Consider the following 24085-nt stretch of genomic DNA (forward strand, 5'->3'; position numbering starts at 1 on the left):
GACCAATTCCTCAAAACCCACAAACTAAAGAAACTCACCCAAGATGAAATACCTGACCTGAATTGTCCTAAAATTATAAAAGAAATTGAATTCCTACTTAAATTTGTTTTCTGAAAAAGAAATCTTCAGGATCAAATAGTTTCACTGGTAAATTTAGACATTTAAAGAAAAAATTAACTTCAATTCCAAACAACCTCTCCCAGAAAACAGAAGAGAAGGGCACACTCCCCAAACCATTTGTGAGGCCAAAATTACTCTGATAACAAAACAAGAAAAAGTCAGTACTAAAAAAAACAAACAAACTATAGACCAATATCACTCATGAATACAGATGCAAAACTCCTCAAGAAAGTATTAGCAATTGAATGCAGAAATATAAAGGCTAATACACCATAACCAAGTAGGGCTTATTCTGGGAATGTAAGTAAGGCTGCTTCAATATTTGAAAACCAATCAATGTAATCCATCATATTGACAGTCTAACAAAGGAAAACCACATCACACCAATTGATGCAGAAAAAGCATTTGACAAAATTCACATCAACGCATAGTAAAAAAGTTAAGCAAACTAGAAATAGAAGGGAACTTCTTCAACCTTGTAAAAGGCACCTGCACAAAACCCCACAGCTAACATTAGGTTTAATGGTGAAAGACTGAATGCTTCCTTCCCTTAAGATAGAGGACAAGGCAAGTATGATATTCTTAAAACTTCTATACAATGCTGTACTGAATGAAAGTCCTAGTTACTGCCATAAAACAAAGAAAAGAAGTAAAAGGAATCCATATTGGAGAAGCAGAAACAAAATTGTTCTATTTGCAGATAGCATGATTGTCTCTGTATAAAATCCTAAGGAACTCATCAAAATTTTTGTAGATCAGGTGAGTTTAGCAAGTTAATAGAATATAATGTCAACCTATGAAAATCAATGGCATTTTCTAAGCTAGCAATGTACAATTCAAAACTGAAATTTAAATAAATCTACAACAGTTGCAAAAAATAAAATATTTAGGTATAATTCTAACAAAACGTGTACAGGATATATATACTGAAAACTACAAAACGCTGAGAAAGTAAAACAAGAAAACCTGAATAAACAGACAGACATACTGTGTTCATGAACTGGAAGAGTCTACATAATGAGGATGTTAATTATCCCCAATTACAATGAAAATTCAAGCAGAATTATATATATAATATACATAATTATATACAATACACATTATATATAATTTTATATGTTCTCTGAACAAAGGCAATTTTGTTCTCTGATCATTTTGTAAAAGGACAATCATTGTTTTTCAAGGATTGCCAGCACTTTCTTCTCTAGAAAGGAGATATAAGTGGATAACATCATGGAAGTCCCTTGGGAATTTCTACATGAGAAATGACAAGGTTCTCATTTGATTTGTAAATGTCTCTCAGGCAAAGTTAAAAATACACAAGTACCAGTGGAAGTTTACTTAGAAAATGCCAATTAATAGTACTGAGAAAGGAAAGAAACATATTTTTTTTAAAAAAAGCAATGGAATAAGAGATAAGGGGCCTAGATTGTTGCTTCAATACCCACCCCCTCTCATCTATGTGAACTTGAGCATGTGTCCTCAACCGCTCTAAACCTCAGTTTTCTCATCAGAAAGCAGTGAGAGGCTCACGTACCACAAAAAACAAACAAACAAACAAACAAAACCCCCACTCTTCCAGTTATTCTATAATTCTATTGGTAATGCTAACCCATGGGGTCACCACGGCACTAATCTCCAGTTAGAAGCACCCACAGTACCAACACTGAATCTTCCTGGTGAACACTATAGCCATCCCAAGATGTGACAACTGAGGTCTGTTAGAATAACTTCCCAGGTATAACTTGTGCTCACTCCTACTAATCTTAATAGCAAATTATATCAGTGTTTTGAAAGACTCCACTATGGCTCTGTCTGTATATAAAGCTAATTTTGTAAAATTCAGTTTGTGTGTCTTAGTTATGTTCTTACAACATACGTTATATGTATGTATGTATAAATTTATATGTGTACACATTTGTCTTATATCCTGACACCAACCAATCTGAAAAAAAAAAAAGTACATCTTCAGACCAGTAATTCTGTCATAAAAAGTAAAATAAAATAAAATATGTTTCTAAAAGATAACAGATACAAATTTTAATTGAATTATAATTATATTTATGAAAATTGTAAACAATCATGGGCCCTCCAAAAAAGAGCTTGTCATTGAAAGAACACCTCCCTCCAGAAATGTTTTTCCTAAAATCTAATCTATGCACTGGTCTCTAGGATGTGAAAATATAATCCCGTGATGAAGCTCTGCGTCTTCTTCTGATACTACTTAAATGCTTCACGTGTTTGGCCAGTGATGTACTTAGTATATCTAAAATAAAATAAGAAACGAACACCAAAGTAACTAGTCTTATTTTTATAGAGCTGCCTCTATTCTTCTCCAAGCAGGAAAGGCCCTGAATCCTACAAGAATAAGGAATGATTTTAATTAAGGCATCCTGTAAACTCTTCCTGCATGTTCTTTGATATAAACACTCCTTCACATTTCCTCAAATATTCCATTAGAAAATGTGGCTCCTACGCCCACTTACAGCCCACTGTAACTACTGTGGGTGACCCTCAATTCTTCCTATTTATCCCTTCCAATCAAAGTTGAGCTGCACAGTGGAGAACTCTATCTGGGAGTCACAGAATGGAAAAATGTGTGTCTGCCATGCGCTGGTGGCAAAATTACAATGAAAAGAGTTTCATGTTTCCTGGGTTTTGCCCAGCTTTAATAGCATTATATTTCATCTGATAAATGTATTACAGAGTGAAACATAATACACTTAGGACAGCACTCTTTGGGGCAGCGTGACTAGACATAAGTCATAAAGGAGAAATGGGTGAAGACCACTGGCCTCGGACCCTGCTGAGTGAGACTTATGTTGGCTCAGACAGAAGCCTGACTCCACTGCAGGACAAGGAAAAAGACTTAAAAGCCTGACTCCACTGCAGGACAAGGAAAAAGAAATATCTATTTTAAGAATAATTCTTGTGGTAGATTAGGAATTATATTAAAATATAGCAAAATGAATATTAGAACATATAAAAAATTACAATATTGTCATAGCAATGATACTACAGAGACATAAAGGCCCGAATATTAGGGCAAGAGGAGGGTGAGGAAGGAGGTCCACAGTGGCCACTTGAAGAGATCCCTGACCTAGTATCCTTTGCCTGCATTTAGGGATTTGAGGGGCACTTGGTAGGCCCTTCAGGTCAACACTTCTACTCCATCCTGCCCTAGTCCCTTCATCCATCACTTGAAATTAATGCCACTGGTCTAAGGTACTGCTTTCTCATGGGTCTTTGGGCAAAATGAACATTGGCTAGGGAAAGACCATCCAATTAACAGCTATTTTTATCAGGCGTAGATCAGTGTGTCACATCTCTTCTAAAATACAGCTAGTTGAGGAGAGACCTCTCCTGCAATGGGAAGCAAGAACTACAGACTTTAATCGGGGTGGAGAGGAAGAAGAAAGTAGGAGGTTGAGGTTCAGCCTGAGCACACGGCTCCAGAGGGTGAATGTCAAGACATCAAGGGTAGGGGTGGGCGGTTGCCAGCAGTGAGGGCTGACTTTAGGCTGAAGTATAGGAGACCGGAGGCACCTCTGCTTCAGGCACAGGGCAGGACTGGCCTGGAGGCATGGACTCTGCACCCGCTGAGAATTTATGGTCGACTCAGCAGAATTTAACACTAGGGAAGGCGGGATGCCTGATCCCCAGAATGCACGTGTGGAAACTCTGATTTCATGAAGCCTATACCCTCCCCTGCCACACACACACCAAAGGTATGTGAACAGGGCTCTCAAAGTGGAGTATGCAAACCCTACAATGCACAGCGTTTTCAAGGTGTCCGTGGACATGGAGAGGGTTCAGCATTAGAAGTGGGATATTTGGACTCCTGTTGGATGTTGTGAGTTCAGACAGTTTGTAGAGTGAGACAGCAGAAGGGAAGATACTAGAAATCCTACCCAAACCCTAAGACTAAGAGATACTTTACCAGGAAGACGGTTGCCCATGATTGCAGTGCTTCTGGGGGCTATAGGATTTTTTTCTCTTAGATTCTCCACTTTGGAAAACAGCATTTATTTCCTCCAACACAAACTTGCTAATTATGAGCATTTTTTAATTTATAAGGTAAAGGTTCTACAAGGATTTTTTTTTAATGGAGGCATGAAAATCAGATTTTCATGGCAGGCACTCTTCACAAAAGAAGGCTTTAGAGTGATTTTCTTTTTAGTGGGCTGATAGTCAATGTGCACATTTCTTCCTTTTCAAGTATGGAACCTGAAATATAGGACCAATGAAAGTTTTCACATGCTAATATGATCATTCTTACAACTACTAGCCATTGAATGTATTCAGTGTTCCAGCCCCCATGCTGTGGGCCCTTAGGAATTAGCTCTTTAAATCCTTAAACCACCTTACGAGGTAGTTACTATGTTATTAGCCTTTTTTTTTCTGATAAGAAAAGGGACGCACAGAGAATTTAAATAGTAAACAGCAGAGATGGGATTCAAGCCCAGGCAGTCAGATTCTAGAACTTTTTAATTTTTACTATGCTACATGAGTTAGAGTGTATTTTTGCTGTTTCTGTAGTACAAGAATGTCATTTCAAACAAACTTTCCATCCTAAAGGGCGAGATGATTATCTTATATAAGGCACTTGGGATAGAGTGTAGCACATCATAGGGATTCAGGAAATAGTCCTTTGTATTTTCCTTCTTTTCTTATAAGGAAATCTATTTGTTTCTTCCCTATAAAATATAATGTCTATCTTGGTAGGAGACCCTTTTATTATATTTTCATAGCTTCAGTTAATGTCCAGATTTAGGAATTACAGAGAGATTTGTGGGGGAGGTGAACTGGGATGGGGGGAGGATGTCAAACTATTTTACTGAGGGGCTTGGTGGGGGCTATTGAGGAAGGGCTGGGAGAATGAGATCTGATGTCTTAGGCTTGGCCAGGCTCTCTCCAGCCTCTCGGTGGCCAAAAGCAATAGGTGGATGTTTTGGAACTTCACAGTCCATCACAAACCTGCACACTTAGTAAGTCTCACGCCAAAGGTAGAGGAAAACTATGCAGATAAGATCAAATTGAAGAAATGATTTGAATCCAGAATCTCTCTCGGGCATGCATGCTTCTCCAGCATTGGCTCAAACACAAAAAGAATGAGAAATTGCTCCAAGATACTAGTTGACCATTTAGCATCTGACCTCTCCCACCCCTAGTCAAATAATACCTAACACTTACATGGCACTTACTAAGACAGCACAGTTTATTTTACATTACATTATCCTGTTTAACACACAACAACAACCCTACAGTTGTATAGTACCTGATCTCCATTTTAAAAAGAGGAAATTGAGACTTGGAAAGATTAAGTTGGCCTAAGTTACAGAGATAGTAAGTGATCATGCCTGGATTTGAGCTGGACCACAATATACATGCTCTTAACTACTACCTTATTCTGCTAAAAGTCATCTAAAAATATAGCATTTTCTCCTTTATTTCAATTTTCTTTTTACTTCTCTGCTTACGCCATTTCATTTTCTTCCAGGGAGAATAAAAACACTGTCTTGAATCAACAAGACCAAGAAGGTGAACTACTTTAACTTAAAACCACATCTTTATATTGACGGATTGATGGCCTTTCAAACTAACTCATCATGATGTTTGGCATACTCTGTATTCAGCATCTTTCCCAGGTAAGTGAAAGTAACCCTAGTGATGGGAGCTGACTCTGTGCAGTTATGGGCATTGCTTCATGTCCCCTCTAGTCTTCATCTGGAACTGGATCATTACTGCAGTGAAATAGCTGTAGAGTCTTATTCTATACATGTTGCTGTACAGGCCAGTAAATCACTGTGAGACACTCTTACTCTGTGCTCATTTATTGATCTTTTCTAAAGAGTCAGTAGTTTAGGGCTGCCTTAAGCCATTCTGCACATTTAAGTCAGCAAATGTACATTGCTTCAGGTCTGAACTAAGACAAAAAATAATTCATATCCCCACTGAACTTGGCATCTACTTCAGTGCAATTAGACATATTGATCTAGATGTATTGCTTCATGTAAACAATTAGTTTTGTTTTGTTGTTGGTCCATGTGGCTGCAATTTTAATGGATATCAACATCTTAATAAATTGAAGTCAAGTAAGATTTGATTATGAGAAAAGTCTAGATAGCCATTATGAATAAAAATTTAAATGGAAAGTGCTCATATTCATAATATAAATTTGCTAATTGTCATTCTGTGGCAAGTATCATCTTAATAATAGACACAGTTATATTATTTGGTCAATAAGCATTAGGAAATTTGATCTTAAAATAATGTATTACCATTAAATTTTTTCAGGCTATTAAAATCCCTTTTGTTGGGAAACATCAGTGCTACTCTAAGTGTGTCAGCATTTGTCTAAGTACTTTGAAGATGAAGAATGCACTCATGGCCAAGTGGGAGCTTTCAAAATCGTCTTTTAAAGGGAAAAATGGCTTTCTCTACCTTTTGAATCAGACTTTACAGACACCTTTTAAGAGATTTAACAATAAACTTACCATGAAACATAACATCCATGTTATCATTAATACTAATGGCAATAAATGAGCCTTTGATGTGTGATCCCATCGTCTCATAAAAAGTGACTTTTTCTAATTCGTAAACCAGTCTCCATTCTTCAGGTATAAGCACGGCTCCCATAAAAATTGTTTACAGTTTTATAAAGATTTTGTTTGTATATAAAGAGACAGAAAAAATGTATAAAACCATCCAAATACTCAGAAATTTTCTGCGATCGTTTGGTTTCTGTTTGGGGGAATTAAGGGAGGGTTGGATTATTTTTGGTCTCTGTTTATTGAACCCACTGCCTCACACTCCCACCTGATTTTGAATGTGTAAGTGGTTCATGTTTGTTATTACAAGGTAGCTGATAACCAATCAGTAATCAGAGTCAGGGGTTCTGGGTCCATTCCTTAGTGCAAAACTATCATGCTATGTACCTTACCTAATTATCTGGTCTCTTTAAAATAAAGACATTCATCTCACTCCCATCCTGAAGTAGTACTAGAATATCATATAGGAATGTCTATCTATCTAGGGGGAGTTCAACCAACAACTCCACTACAATAAGCATCATGCCTGTAGAACACAACCTTACCTTAAACAGACTGTGTTTGAATGAAAGCTTTTCTGCCCCATTTCCACTTCTTTGTAACCAATAAATGTAAATTGGATTGAAAGAGCAGTAGTAAAGTCAATTCTACTCTTTATGAGCAAAATGAGATACAATCTGTCAATATAAATTAATCATAATTTATTTTGTCTAATACATCCTGAATATGTTTAGTCATTCATTCAACATTTATTGATGGTGCACTAGATAACAAGCACAGTTCTATGTTATTGGTACATAGAGATAAAAGCTACAATTCTGTTATTGTCCTCAAAATGTTTAAATATTTAGGTTAGGTGCATTAATAGAGAAATATACAGGGCCTAAAAGGAAAACCTAGGAAAGCTACTTGAATGAGGTGGGGTGTCACAGGAAGGGTTCTCAAAGTAGGCAATGACCAAGATTTGAAGTTGGAGAAAAAGTTATCTAGAAAGAGAAGCAGAGTTGGGTATTTAAGATAAATAGAACAGTATGTGAAAAGGATGAGAGGCATGGCAAACCAAAAGAAATTTGCTCTCAGTATGATAATAGTGTGCAAAGCAGAACATGATGACAGGAAATAAAGATGGAGTTAGTAAAAGATTCTCCCATGCTAATAAGTTTAGGTTTATTCTAAGAGAAAAGGAAATAGCTGTATTAGAGAATCTTATAAAGAAAGAATGTGATCGGGTATGCTTTTTCAAGTTTTACCTCTGATATCATTATGAAGGATGGATTTGATGGTAGGTTATTGTGAAATACTATATGAGAAATAAGGACCTAGCACAAGGCAGTGATGTGGACACGGAAAGTGGAGAAGAGTTGGTGAGTAGACTTGGTGACCTTTTGGAAGAAAACACCAAAGGTAGGGTACAAATTGCGAACTTTCAAAGACATGAACGTGCCCCTGTATGCCAGCTGTTGTATTGTATTACTGTACTTTTCAAGGTACTGTACTGTAAAATTTTTAAATGTTTTCTTTATTTTTTGTGTTTGTTTTTTATGTATTATTTGTGTGAAAAGTATTATAAACTTATTACAGGACAGTACTATAAACCTATTTCAGTACAGTACTATATAGCCGATTGTGTTAGTTGGGTACCTAGGCTAACTTTGTGGAACTTTCGAACAAATTGGACTTATCAACATGCTCTCGGAATGGAACTCGTTCATATGTAGGGGACTTACTGTATACATATACCTATGCCTCAAATGCCAAAGAAGTAGACAAGTTTGTCCTAGTGCCTTAAACCCTGCTTGTAAATTAGCTGTATGAATCCTTTCATATAACTATAGCCATTCCCATATGTACAAAGCATTTTACTAAGAAGTAAAAATATAGCCAACCAGCAAGGCATTGGGCTGTATAGCATCTGGCAATCAGTTGGAAGGACTTTGCCACTGAGTTTATAAGTAGTTCAAGCTCACCCCCAGTTGCCCTTCAATTCCCAAAGTAGCAAAGTCTGTTTGAGATGGTATGTCCCCTGGGCATGTGAGACTCCTGGGGAGCAACTTGAGTTTTGGATAAATGAGCTCTGCTGAAGTTCATGCTGGAAGTGGCTAAGCTGACAAGGTGACTTGCATGAGTGCCAAGAAGAAACTAAATGCAAAAAGAGGAGACCAGAAATATTACTGTGTTGTTTTTATTTATTCAATGTATTTATTTAATCTTTAGGAGTTTTATGCCAGGCACTACTCCCCACCCCCAGTGCTAGGCTGGGCAGAATCTGCAGTAGAAACAGCAGTAAACAAAACAGATCTCTGCCTTCAAGTTACTTATATTTTAATGGGGAGAGGGGGAACCATATTAACAATATAAATAAGTAAAATATTTGGTATGATAGATGGTAAAAGACCTCTGGTAAAAAAAAGTAAAGCAGGAGTAACACTATTTACAACAGCCAAGACATGGAAACAACCTAAATGTCCATCAACAGATGAATAGATAAAGAAGATGTGGTATATATACATATACAATGGAATATCACTCAGCCATGAAAAAGAATGATATAATGCCATTTGCAGCAACATGGATGGACCTAGAAATTACCATACTTAGTGAAGTAAGTCAGAAAGAGAAAGACAAACACCATATGATATCACTTATATGTGGAATCTTAAACACGACACAAATGAACACATCTACAAAACAGAAACAGATTCACAGACATAGAGAACAGACTGGTGGTTGCCAAGGGGGACAGGGGTGGGGGAGGGAAGGACTGGGAGTGTGGGATGAGCAGATGTAAACTATTGTATATAGAATGGATAAACAACTAGGTCCTACTGTATAGCACAGGGAACTATATTCAATATCCTGTGATAAACCAGAATGGAAAAGAATATGAAAAAGAATATATATGCATAATTGAGTCACTTTGCTGTACAGCAGAAATTAACACAACATTGTAAATCAACTATTCTTCATAAAATTAATTTAAAAAGCAAAGCAGGGAAGGGGTATCAGAGGGTTTTTGGGGGGTGGGATATGAAATATTAATTAGGATAGCCAGTGAGGGCTTCACTGAGAAAGTAACCCTTGAGCAAAGACCTAAAATTGAGGGATTGAGCCATGGAAATACAGAGAAAGGATAGTTCAGGCAAAGAAATAAACAAAACTTTTTTGGGAGGTGGGCAAGTGCCTGGCATCTTCTTGGAATAGGAAGGAGACTACTGTAGCTGGAGAGAGACAAAAAAGAGGAAAGCAGTGAGAGATATCAGAGAGGTAATGGGAGGATAGAACACAGTAGAACTTGGGCCAGTGTAAGGACTTCGTTGAGTGATTTTGAACAGGAAAAACCAATTTGGGAGTTCTAAGAGACTCTTCTTTGAGGAAAAGACATCTTAAAACATATTTTCCTATCCGTCTACCCTTTCTTTTGAGGATGATGTTTCTGCAAATGACTTCCCTGATCCTCTTGATCCCATAGGAACTCTTCCCTCTTAAAGACTAGAGAAACTGACTATGCACTTCTCTGAGAATGAAGAGGCATCTTCAGAAGATATACTGAAGGTAGTCTCTGTGCCATCCAGAAAGGCCAATAGTAAGAACAATGTAGAAATTTGAAAGAACCTTTTCCAGAGCTTGACGAGAGAGTAATCCATTGACATCAGCTTCTATGTCTTATTGCTATTCAATAGGAAAAAGAAAGCTTTCACATGATAATTTTCAAGACATTCACTCCTTTGCAACTACAATACTACCCAATAAATATCATCTCCTGAAACAGAATATAGTTCTTTGGGAAAAGAAAGAGAAGAAACACTGAAGAAAAGCTATCTATGGCTCTTCCACATAATATTTTTGCCATCCATATTATTGGGTAGCTTTTAGCTGCCTTCTTGTATATTCCTGAAGTGGTCTTTTCAACAGAAGTTGATACATTATGTTGGTTCACAGAAAGGTAAAAAATGGGAAAGGCAGAAGACCTAAATAGACATTTCTCCAAAGAAGATATACAGATTGCCAACAAACACATAAAAGAATGCTCAACATCATTAATCATTAGAGAAATGCAAATCAAAACTACAATGAGATATCATCTCACACCGGTCAGAATGGCCATCATCAAAAAATCTAGAAACAGTAAATGCTGGAGAGGGTGTGGAGAAAAGGGAACACTCTTGCACTGTTGGTGGGAATGTAAATTAATACAGACACTATGGAAAACAGTATGGCGGTTCCTTAAAAAAACTAAAAATAGAATTACCATACAACCCAGCAATCCCACTACTGGGCATATACCCTGAGAAAACCATAATTCAAAAAAAGTCATGTACCAAAATGTTCATTGCAGCTCTATTTACAACAGCCAGGACATGGAAGCAACCTAAGTGTCCATCGACAGATGAAAGGATAAAGAAGATGTGGCACATATATACAATGGAATATTACGCAGCCATAAAAAGAAACGAAATTGAGTTACTTGTAGTGAGGTGGATGGACCTAGAGTCTGTCATACAGAGTGAAATAAGTCAGAAAGAGAAAAACAAATACTGTATGCTAACACATATATATGGAATCTAAGAAAAAAAAAGGTCATGAAGAACCTAGGGGTAAGACAGAAATAAAGACACAGACCTACTAGAGAATGGACTTGAGGATATGGGGAGGGGGAAGGGTAAGCTGTGACGAAGTGAGAGAGAGGCATGGACATATATACACTACCAAAGATAAGGTAGATAGCTAGTGGGAAGCAGCCGCATAGCACAGGGAGATCAGCTCGGTGCTTTGTGACCACCTAGAGGGGTGGGATAGGGAGGGTGGGAGGGAGAGAGATGCAAGAGGGAAGAGATATGGGAACATATGTATATGTATAACTGATTCACTTTGTTATAAAGCAGAAACTAACACACCATTGTAAAACAATTATACTCCAATAAAGATGTTAAAAAAAAAAAAGAATGGGGACAGTTAGTGAAAAAGCATCTGGCACCACTATCTCAATGGTGGCCTCAACTGTCAGAAACAGTGTAGGATTTTATATAGTGTGCAATCACAGGCCTGGAAACATAGGTTTTTACCCTGGCTATACTGTTAATTGGCACTTTAAAGTAATTACCAGCTATCATTTACTGGATCATAGTTTTCTCACCTGTACACTAAGCAGTTTAGATGGACAATAATTAACACTTTTCATGTTAAAGACATCTATGAAAATCAGCCGCCATAGATAAGAGTTGAGTCCAGGTTCTCTCACAAGTTCCATGCTCAGTAATTCGTTAAGGTTATCTTACCCAGAGATGTTAATTACACAGCATTGTACCCCCTCTTCCCCTTTTTGTTCCCACAGACATTACAAACAGATACAATACTTTTCACTGTTAAGGCAATCAGAACTCAGGGTCGGTCAGAATTTTTAAAAAAAATTTTTTTTTTTTTTGCATAGTGACTCAGGAGATCATGACCAAATAATTGGAGATGACGCTCAAGCTGAAAACAGTTTGCTACTTATCATTAGGAGAATGACAATTGAAGTCAACAGTTCCTAGTATAGCTACAAAGAGCACTCACATCCTGGCAGCCAATTTCTCCCATCCCAAAAGGGGTGTAACCTGTCATCAGTTCCACCAGTATAAAGTAGTTGCTGGTACCCTGGACATAACCAAAATGGATCAATTAGCTTTTCAGCCAAAGAGGCCTGACTCTATAGAATTCATTTCCCTTCTTTATAAAGCTCACTTCTCTCCTGAGAGGAAAACCTTCTGCAAGAGAAGCCAAACCAGACATTCAACAAGTAGAGACAATCACTGACTTCTTGATCTTTGCCCCCCCACTTACTCATTTTCTTATTACCCAAATCTACAGGAGCTAAGAGCAAGAAATCAGGCTTGTCTCAGTTCTAATGAAAAGTCCTAACAATGTTATTTAGATAACTGTGATGAATTTTAATCTGATGACAGCTTGTGACCCACAAATTGCTGTTTAAATTAAAATGCATTCAAAATGAAACTGGCACGACAACCACAATATTAAACTTGCAATCTGCTGTGAAAAAACACCTATCAAAAGCACTACATTAAATATGAATATAATTAATTTCTATACAGCATCTTGCAATTGAAATCTGAAGACAGTCTTCAATGCATTGCCTTATTAAATTCAAATTGATTAAATAGTCTTTTTTTTTTTTGCAAATTAAGAAGTCAAAGTAGAGTTGGACTGGTTTGTCTTTGGTAATATACCCTTTTGGCAGAACTCCATGTATAATCTAGGGCTACAGATGCCTAGGCTTCTCCTTTAATGAACAAAAGTCTTCTATTTCCTCATTCCAAATATTCATCTACAATAAATTTAGAAATGTTTTCCACCTGCTTAGTTTTAAGTTTATCTATAGCTTTTATAGCTTTTAAGCTATAATTACTCAAGATATATTCAATGTTATCTTTAGAAATGTTATATATTAGCTTTAAAAATACGACACTAAAATTTTTCACAGATCAGCTAAATCAGCTAAATTGATAGGAATTGAGGCTTTTTCAGTAACAGATGTTTCTATCAGTGCTACAATAAAACAATAACGTAAATAAACCTCAACCCAACGTGTATATTTTCATCCTATATTTCAACATTAAAGAATTGTATGTGGTAATGAAAGTATTCACTATAACTGTTTGCAAATAATTTAATAACCAAGTCATAGCTATTTCTTAGTTTTCAAAAAGTGTCAAAGAACTCCTGAAAATTCCACAATATAACATCATAATTATACAATTAACATGGGTACTTAATTATAGCCAGAATGTCCCTAAACATTACTTGTTCAAGAGATTCACAATATGTTAAAATAGTATTAGCTAGAAATAAGGAAGTACCATAATTCACTCTCATTATCACCCACATAGAAAAGGACTCACCCACACTCTTTTTAAAAGATAATACAAAAATTGTAATTTTGCAACCATTATTTTTATTCATTACCCCTGGAATGTAGTACATACTCTATAAATGTTGGTTGAAAGAATGAATGAACGTGTGTGGTTGGATAACAGGCAAACTCTAGGAAAATACCTAGTCCTTGATTGCTACAGGGATACTGCATGGACAACTGCTGTCGCAGTAGGGTTCCTAAAATCTCTCTGCCATATTCTATTTTGGTTCACGTGTGTGTAAAAATGATAAAGGATTCAGTCCAGCAAGTCCCTGCATTACATAGAGGCTGCATGTATCCAAAAAGCAGGGTCTGTAGCAACATCGCATATAAAATTCCCCAGGTACTTCCTAAGGTTTGCTTCCATACGAAACCTGATACTGGTATCAAATATGTTTATATTTGGGAATTAGTCTCACTGTCACTCCTGGCTAGACCTCATCAAATCTGTCCCAGGGACAGTGCCGACCCCGGGGTTGTCAGCTTTGAAACTGTGATTGGGTTTCTGTCTAGTGCCCTCGCAATCTGACCATGATGCTGAAAGAGAAGAGAGGGTCTTATTTTAAATCTTTCGTTCCTCTCATTGGTTTAGAAAATTCGACTGACAAGAGCAGGGGCCAAAGGAGCCTGGAGGGGCATCATTAATGCGAACCAGGTATTTCGATCTTTGCGGAGGAGATGTGGTCCATCAGGTTACAGCCAGTGCACCCCTGTGAGCTCTCGCTAAACCAAGAGACCTTACGGATGTAGCCGCTGCAGTAGAAAAGGTTACATCCAATAGGATGTCTTGTCTGCCTCCTGAAAACCTGGCAGTCAAGTGCAGAGCCTAGAAACAAAATCTGGGAGTCTACATGGAGGGGAGGGGTGGAGCAAGCCAACCTCTATTCGTACTGCAAATGTTCATACGAGGTAAGGAAAAATCAAGAGCTGATTTTAGCTTTAAGTTTTCGGCCGCAGTCTTCCAACAGGTGCATGACTCCCTCACCGCTTTCCTGTCAGCACCGTCCTGCTTTGCCTACCTAAGGCTTTCTTCGCGAAGCAGGCTTTTCCTACAGCCCTCAAGCATGTGCAGTCTCCCAGCGCATCCACATCTCTGGCTCTATGCCCGGCAACCCCTTACCTGCAGCGTGAAGAAGCAGGCACAGCGCAGGGAAGCCAACCGCCCTCCGCATAGTGTTTGCATTGAGAGGTGGAGGAGAAACTCAGCCACGCCGCCACTTCAGGCAAAGTGTTATTGGAAAGAGCCCTCGCCGATGGTCCTCTGGTCTCCGGGATTCATTCGCAGGTCCTCGGCTCGGGCTGGCAGAGCCGTGTGTGGCGCCCACAGAAGGAAGCACCAGCTTCGCCTCCTTAAGAGAGGAGAGGAAGAGGAGTAGGATGCGGCGGCGAGCTGGGCGGCGCAGGGCGGGGGTTGACGCCCTGGGAGCCGCTACTGCTCGGCCTTCTGGAAGCTCCGCAGGCGCGGAGGGGAAGGCGCGGGGGGGCGGGGCGCACTCCCGCGCCAGCCCTGGAGCCCGGGGCCAGCGCAGCGCGAGCGGCAGCGCGAGCAGCAGCTCCGCCGCGCCGCGGCTACTGAGCATGCCCAGCGCTGGCCCTCGCGCCGCACGCACGGGAGTTTCAAAGTGAAATTCCATTTCTCCGGGTCTTAGCTGCGGCTGCGAGGGGAGCAGGCTCCACCGCGGGGCGCGGGCGGGGGGGAGAAGCATCTTGGGACGGTTGTCAGGGGTACAGCATCTGTCCAAAACGTGGGGATGGGACTAGATGAAGGCCCCATCTGAGGAACCAGAGGAGAGAGCCTAAGAAAGTGTCAACCCCTACACCCACCCTGCTCCTTCCCCAAATCTTGGTTTACACGTGTACAGAGCTCATTGCTAGCAGTTGACGCTTCCTGGGCCGCAGATTGCCCAGCTTCTCCAGGCTGCCTATGCGAATAGAGTACAGGTGTCTTCCGCTAATCAGAGTTGCCAGGGGGAGCGGTCATGGGGCAGCCTGCTGGGTGTAAGCAGTAAACGTGCATTCTGGGGGTGCCTTCTTTCCAACACGGTTCCTTTTCCCTTTCGCCTGTCTCCAGCGCGGTCCCTGTTTTTAAACTTTCTCAAGCTCAAAGTCAATGACCATAGTGACAGAAGTAGGATATATCCATGTAATTGAAGAGAAGAAGGCACCTTTTTGTTTTTTGGAGATAATTATCTTCAGTCTCCATTTTTACTTTCTAAGGGGAAAGGTAATAGAATCACCTCTGTAACTGGTCTCCTGCCGTGCAGCTCTGCGTCTCTAGGGAGTCTGCAACAGGCTAATACAGGTGTTCCTCCCCCCTCATCTGTGACATTGGAGTGTGGAGATGCTTCTGTTACTCCAGTGGCTAATTACTCCTAGTCATGAAGTCCCTTGGCCAGACTTTCTCCATTAACTATCCCAGCAACTCTGACTTTTCTGCCTCTGTGTCTTCATGGGATGCTATTGCCCCTTCCCCAGTTGCCCCCACTTGCTTCAGTACCACATTCAAGTTTAAAAAGGTCTAACCTTGATCTCACTTTTCCAGAAAGCCCTGGCCTAACTCCAGGTTACAATATTTCTCTTCCACACTTGAATGTATAGACAACATTTGCTAAGCATTGCCTCACAACACAGCCCAAGGCTCCCTAGGAACTTCTGCATCTTTGTATTACTTAAATTGAACAAAGTGGTTCTAGGTAAATAAGAGGTAGGAGTAAGTGCTTGTTGAATTGAACTGCATATCTCATTCAATGCTTTCTTCCTCCATCCTCTGTGAATTGGGACAACTAATGGGAAACATGCTACCCACAAGAGCTTAAATTAGACAGGATGTCACAGGATCAGAGCCCAGGCAGTATCATTTCCTTTATAATTTATTTTATCTCTAGCACTGAGAGGCAAGGCTAGGAATTACACTCAAATAGTTGAGAGAAGGGGGAGAATGAAATGTATTTTTAATACGTTGACAGGACTTCTATGCTGAAAATAGAGATAAATGCAGCTTTACCACTCCACCTCGTCCACTTCCCCGCATGGGTGTGTCACATACCATTTCTGTGGCACTACCGTTTCGCCCAAAACCTCTCTAAGCTGTAACCTCTTTCCCTACTGTAGATTCACTTTTCCCCAGTATCCTCTCCCCACAGCATATATCAGTTTCTAACATACCAAAAGAATTACTTATTACATCTATCATTTATTATCTCTTTCCTTACCCCCCTTCCCACAATGGAATCCAACCTCTACAATGGCAGATATCTTTGACAATTTTTTTTTGTGTGTGTGTGGTACGTGGGCCTCTCACTGTTGTGGCCTCTCCCATTGCAGAGCACAGGCTCCGGACGCGCAGGCTCAGCGGCCATGGCTCACGGGCTCAGCCGCTCCACAGCATGTGGGATCTTCCCGGACCAGGGCACGAACCCGTGTCCCCTGCATCGGCAGGGTGGACTCTCAACCACTGCGCCACCAGGGAAGCCCATCTTTGACAATTTTATTCTCTGATATATGCCAACTGACTAGAACAGTAGTGCCTCACACAAAACAGGTGCTCAAAAAAAGGAATAAATCAAAAGCAATTAGCTGATAAAATTCAATTTGACAATTATCCTGACCCTTTGGAATTCTTACTAAGTAGATATTTAGCTGTGTTTAAAACTTAGAGGAGTAGCCCTTCTCATCTAACATCAGGTACCAGAATTGCGGCAGGGCTGAGACTTGAAGCGAAATAACTGTAGTCCACTTACAGTGGGTGTGCTTCTCTTATTTTCTTCCTCCCTAAAAAAAAAAAAAAACTTACCACACTTACATAGCTCTCCAAGAAGAAAATGCACATACGGTAAAATGAAGAAATGCTGCTATAATGCCCTGAACCCTTTGCTTTCCCACAGATAATCCCAACATTTATTTCGGGGGGGGGGGACATTTAAAGTTTCAAATAATATAATTTTTTGTGACTTTGCCAAAAAGCATTCAGCCAGCTATTTTGCCCAGGGGTGCAGGTAGCTGAATTATTAAACTGTGCATGAAAATCCCCTTCACAGCAAAATTCCCAATTTCTAATTCGACTAGATATACTACTAGAAGAGTTCAGCATGGTAAAAATAACCTCCAGATGTAATTTTGGTGACTGGATATTAATTATTAATTTACTTGTAAAAGATAAAGGAGCAAAAAAGTTCATATTCCTTGGTGAGTTGACCTAATATACCTTCAATAGATTTGATCCCATGACATGTGAAGTCAATGGACAGTAAGTGAATTAGCCCATTAGTGAAAAGTCAATCCCTTATTTCTTCGAGACATATTCTCTGTGAGTCCATAGATGCTGCTTTCCCTTGACCTGTGATCTAACACTAGTGAAGGCAATTTGGTGTTTTAGAGAAGAACCTTGGTTAACAAACTGTGCCAAGGTTTTAAAAAGTTCCAATGTAAAGAAGCATGGAAATTAATATGAGAGAGCCATGTAAATTGGTACTGGCCTACAGAGCTGTGTCCTAAAGGAAATCATTTACATTTTGAAAGAGAAACAGAAAATTAGTCATGTGGACTTTTTCTCCCCCCAAAATGCACAGTCTCTGTTTCTTATGAAGTGAGAGTCAGGAAGAATTTATACAGGAAAGAAGCCTTTCAGAGCCTGTCCTCAAACCAAATATAACTGCTATGAGCCTCCACATTAACATGTCTATAAATGGATGAAAACCATTCATCTTGGCTATCTTTCCCCAGGACACTTTAAAGAAATTGGATCCATTGACTGTTAGAGTTTCCTATTTAAATTACTTGATTATGATTATTATTTAAATATAATGAGAGCTAACACTGTTTAGTGCTTCCTGTGTGCCAGGCTCTGCTCTAAGCATATGGATGTCCCATTTAAACTTTATAACACCCCTACAAGGAGGCATTATCATCATCTCATTTTAGAGATGAGACAATTGAGGTACAGAGAAGTAACTTGCCCCAAATCAAGTAGTAGGTAATCAACCAGAAGGTAAACTGGTAGAGGTAGGATGCGCGATCAGATAATTTGATACCAAACCACTGTGATATACTACTGCCCATATAATAAACATAAATAGTGACACTTGTAGGCCGCTCACTAGAATTAGATGAGGGCCAGAGCAGAACACTGACCCTAGACCTGGCAGTAAAGGTCTGGTGAGACACACCCACAGGAGATGGTCTCCAGAAAGGTGAAGCACTGCTTGTGGCAGTGGACTCTGGGGTCTAGCATCTAGTGAACAAAGACACACAGCAGGTAGAATCACGCTTAGAAGAACTTAAGGAGAAGGATGCTTAAAGTAATGTAGAGCAGGATAGAGGAGATTATCTCTCTTTTTTTTTTAATGGCTTGACTTTATTTTTATTATTATTATTATTTTTTGGCTGTCACACAGCACAGCTTGTGGGATCTTAGTTCCCTGACCAGGGATCAAACCCGTGCCCTCGGCAATGAAAGTGCGGAGTCTTAACTACTGGACCGCAGGGAAATTCCCAGAGGAGATTATCTCTTCTTGGAGGGTGGCAGCAGAGGTGGGAATGTGTAGCAGGCAAGAAGCTGTTAGTGGAGAACAGTAAATGAGCCGAGCCCAGCTGGATGAGCAGGTTCTAACTGCTCTGCATGAAGAGAGGCTGTGGGATGGTGTGAGCTGGTGCAAGAGACGTGAGACAGTGAAATGACCTCAAGGAACTTACCAAAGTGTACAGGAGCAATAGGTGACAATGCCCAACATGTTACTGAGATCCATAATGTACTTACCCTGCACCATGCTTCACAGAGCCACTTTATCAATCACGAAGTCCCTTTCCTTTTGCCTGAGAGATATCTACAGATAAGAGGGAAAAAGAAGGGCAATAATTTATCTTTACAAATTAAAGAATTGATGTGAATTAAGCTGTATTCAGAGTAGAATGGCCCAGGATCAAACGGAATGAACTGGAAACTCACAGGGGAAGACATGTTCAGATGAGTGGCTTCACCATTAATTTTTTAAAATATTTTTCCTAACCGCAAAAAAGCAGAACAATCTACTCTTCTGTATGAGCATACAGTGAAGAAAATGGTGAAATAAAAAGCGCACTAAGAATGAGGAAGAAAAGCATTACAATTTACAAAATATATATTTTCACACCAAACTCTCGCAAGAGCTCTGGGAGGTGTTACTCTCCTTTTGTGATGGAGGAAGAAACTGAAACTCAATAAGGCCAGTAATTTGCCCATGGTCATCCAGCCAGTAGGTGGTGTAGCTGGGATCAGAAGTCAGGACTGGTGACTCTAGCACTATGCTTTAACAACTCTGTTGTACTGACTCCCTGATTAATGGAAGGACTTAACTTCAAGACTTAAGTGGAAAATGCAGTGTTTTCAACTCAAGAAACAGACTTCAATCAAGATGGTTAATGACAATTAAATTTTACAACCTAACACAGCTCTAGTTTTGCTAAGATTTATCTATCTAAAGTGTTTGATACACGCACACATACACAAATACATAAAGACAGCAATATGTATTCTAAGAAAAAAATTAGGTACCCCAAATAAGGTATATATTCTTCTATATACATGTGAAATATGCTGTCCTAGTAAAATACAAAATATCAAAGATAGGAAGGCTATGAGTACCTATAGATTCTTCTATTGGTTCATCATTAAAATTTTATTCAGAATGAAGCATACACTTTCCTGGGAGCTAGCCCTTGGTATCAGTGTATTGTACTGTCACCTACTCTGGCACTGCAAAGGTCAGATTCGGCCAAGATGTCGGTAATAGATTTATAAACCACTGACTCTCCTGCATTAGCTCTCTGTCCATCCCAAGACACTAATCAGGATGCACTTACCCCATGCATCATCCTGAGCAGCACACAGATGTGAGAGCCCTCAATTATGGCTTAGGCCAGCTATGTAGGGCCAGTCAAATACATTTTCTGCATTGCTTGATCATTCTCTTGGATTTCGTTGAATGAGGCCGTTTTGGAACAACTCATTCAACCAAAAGCTCAAGACACTAAGAATATCCAGGGAATGTAGCTATAGCTTGATTAGATCATTTAATGCCACTCCATTTCTGTTACATTATTTTCTCCCATAACTATAAGATGACGTGAAAGAACATGTCCCAAATATGGGCCTTCATGCCTCTCACTGACTGCTCACTCTTAGAAACTAAAAGTCACGGTTCTCTCTGTCTTGTAGTTCCTTCTTTCCCTCATTCTTGCAGCTGTATGTCCACAGGAAAGAAGAGGATAATTTATCAGTCTATGCTTCAGGGTTGAGAAACATTTTTAGATTAAAATATTCCTTTGTGGAAGACCTACTCCTCCACAACATGGTAGGGAGAGTTAGAAGTAACCTTACTAAAAATGACTGTAACATGACCACTAATATCCTCAAATAACTAAGCAGTCATCTGTCTGTGACCATGATTTTGACTTATTCAACAGAATCCATGTGTGCGGGAGCAACACCAGTATCTCTGTTCAGTGAATATACTAGAAAATATTATTTGAAGTCAAGTTATAGTGGGATATGCTACGTCACATACATTGTAAAAACTGTGAAATAATCTGCTGACTTTTCATTGATACATCATTTGATTTCAAATGATTTAAAAAAAACATATACTGAGTATCTGTGATGATCCAGGAAGTGTTTTTAGTTCTTGGGATGTATTATTGAAACAAAAAAGACAAAGACTCCTGCCCTCACGATGCTTGCATTCTAGGAGGAAGCGTTACACATTTAACAGTAAATATAAGAAAGAACTAAATTATATAGTACAGTGAAAGTTGATAACTGCTATGGGGAAAGGAAAACATAGATCAAAGTAAGGGAAATTAGGGGAGTGAGGATGGGGACAAAATGTGAGTATAAGGAATTTGCAGAATTAAATAGGATCTTTAAGATAAGCCATGTGGAGAAGGTAAGCAAAGAACAGAGCCTTGAAGTTGCTGAAAGAGTTATCAAAACAGATCCCTGGTTAAAGAACTTTCCAGGAGGAGGGAACAGCTAAAGGCTCTCATGAGTCCATAGATATTTTAACCAACTTGGAAAACCACTCTGTGTCAGAAAAAATTTCCAGCACAACTTTAAATATACTATGCATGTAGAGAGAAATACAGTGGGAAAAATGTCAAATTAGACTAAATGAATAATTCTCCACCAGAATTTTTAAATTAATTCTAGTTCCACTGATTCCAAATTACAGTAATAGAACTTTGCAAATAACAAAAATTCAGAGATTGCAACTACCCAATGGACACAATCACATGGAATTCCACTCTTTATTTCATGCTTTTAGTATAAAATAAACATCTTATTAATTTAGAAATGTGGGTGCATATGTTGATATTTTATTCGCCCTAAGAGACTTAGAGAAAAACTTTGTGAACTGCCCTTATACTAAATTACCAAAAAAGAGTAGATCCAATGTATTATGGATGAGAAATCTAAGCAGGAAAAGAATGAGAAAAATACCCGAGCAAGCATTTTTGTGTTCTCAGTTTCTTGCTTGGTAAAGGGCATCAAAATACATGGGTTAGGTATTGTCCAAATGCTGGAGAATAAAGATTTTACAAATGTCCTGTTCCTTAGAGTAACTTAAAAAATAATTTTGATTTTTTGTTATTTGGGGATAGAATAGAAAGTAACCTCATTTTACATTTTAATAAAATGTCTTTTTTATTCAAGCCCATATAATAAGGGCCCACCAAAATACTACTTTGTTGTTAATACAAATGGAGAAAAATATAAATCATCCCTCTTAAAAGGAGTCATCTGGACCCTCTAGTCTTAGACATACTCTGCTTTAGAAAAGGAAGTAAGTAATCTAGCCTAGATTTTGACTGCAGAACTTAAACTAAATCATATTTTATATTAGGTCTGTTCCAAAAGTGAAAGTCACAAAGATTGAAAAGTATACTCCCTTCAAAACCAAATTCAGTAACAAATGTGGAAATAAAATTAATTTAATTATTTTTGAATTAGTTGTAAACATAATTAGATAGCAGTCTAACTTTACCACACTATTTGTAGGAAGTGGGCAAAACAGACACCATATTTCTGAAATTTACCCTTATCTAAATTAATTGTCTCCAGTCTGAGTTGAACATTCTAAATTACAAAAGTAAAAACATCCATTGAACAACAGACAATACAAAAAGAAAGAAAAAAGTGTGGCCATGAATTCCATTAACTGGTGATAAACACTGATAGCATTTTGCTACGTCTAGTTCCCTTCTACTCCCACCCTGGGGAAATATGGGTCTATGCATGCATGTATTTATAATTATTATTAACTTTAACTTAATTTTTACACCAATGACATCATACTATGGATTTGGAGACTGTTTCTTTACCTAATAGTATTGTGGGAACACATTTCCATGTCATTATTTTTAATTGTTGCATAGCATTGCACTATGGCATTCCATTTTTGACTTCTTAGTTTTTAGAGCTCTTCTTCAATTAATGTGAGCTGCTTTACAAAGCAAGAAAAGGCATTCAAATGATACTCACTTACCCTGTAAAATATTTAGAAACATGTACAGGAGAATGAAAGTTCTAATATTCCTAACATAGCCATGGCAGTTCTAGTACTGGTGAAGCCATTGCCCCATTAAAAGAGGAAATTCTAAAGTGTCAAACCAAGTGTCAGGAATAGGACATCAGGGATTTTGAGTTATACCTCAACCTTTAGCCAATTAGGAAAAACCTAAATGTGTACATTCCAATCAGACTCCTGCCTATCCTAAGAATGATGAATAAAAGCAGGAGATGGATGAGGAGAATTTGTTCCCTTTTTTCATTATCCCTAGATAACTCAGTCGACTAACGCTGAAATTATCATCACAAAAAATACTATGGGGTAAAAAGGACTGAATTGTATAAATAGGAGCTATAAGTAATTGTGTATTTCCTTTCTTTTAAAAAATTATTATTATTAGTTTTGCTTCTGGTTTCTTTTTAAAACCTTAACAATACAGCTACCTTCTCATGCCTATTACCTTCCTGCTCAAATGTAATGACTCTCATGATTTTGTAGTTCCTAATCATACCTTTAAACTTTACTGTAGTATCCATAAACAATAGGCACTAGTTGTTTTATTTTAAAATTTACTAACTAGTATTATATTCTATAAAGCTAAATTGTTTCCCATATTTTCCTCTATTAAAAACAGTTTTGGGGGGACTTACCTGGTGGTCCAGTGGTTAAGACTTTCCAATGCAGGGGATGAGGGGTCGATCCCTGGTTGGGGAAGTAAGATCTCACATGCTGTGAGGCTCAGCCAAAAAAACAAAAAAAGTTCCTTAAAAAAAAAAAAAAGGATGGGTTTAAAAAAAATTTTAATACATCTTTGCACATGTTTTCCAAGCATGTTTACCATAGTTTATCTAAGGCACACACATAAAAGTTAAATTGCTCACTCATAGGCGGTCACCATCTTTACCTTCAAAGCACTAAGTTACTCTATATAGTGCTGGTAGCAATTTATTTGCATTCACAAA

The 24085-nt window shown here is 38.6% G+C and overlaps 1 protein-coding gene across 2 annotated transcripts in view; it reads right to left on the bottom strand.

The window, feature by feature from the left end:
- PTPRR (protein tyrosine phosphatase receptor type R) overlaps positions 1-23827 on the bottom strand; it is a 256860-nt gene extending 233033 nt beyond the window's left edge. For both annotated transcript variants that reach the window (XR_003791223.1, XM_029206395.1), the window contains exons 1-3: positions 23774-23827; positions 19337-19403; positions 14702-14930 (exon numbers count right to left, since the gene is read on the bottom strand). Coding sequence is in view for 1 of the 2 variants with exons in the window: in XM_029206395.1 (XP_029062228.1) it covers positions 14702-14753 (52 nt within the window). In the remaining variant the exon portion in view is untranslated. The remainder of the gene's footprint in view (positions 1-14701; positions 14931-19336; positions 19404-23773) is intronic.
- Between the last annotated feature and the right edge of the window lie 258 nt (positions 23828-24085).

The sequence above is a fragment of the Monodon monoceros genome, unplaced genomic scaffold (genome assembly GCF_005190385.1).
Source record: "Monodon monoceros isolate NGI ecotype Baffin Bay Population unplaced genomic scaffold, NGI_Narwhal_1 Super_Scaffold_6, whole genome shotgun sequence".
In the NCBI taxonomy this organism is placed as follows: Eukaryota; Metazoa; Chordata; class Mammalia; order Artiodactyla; family Monodontidae; genus Monodon; species Monodon monoceros.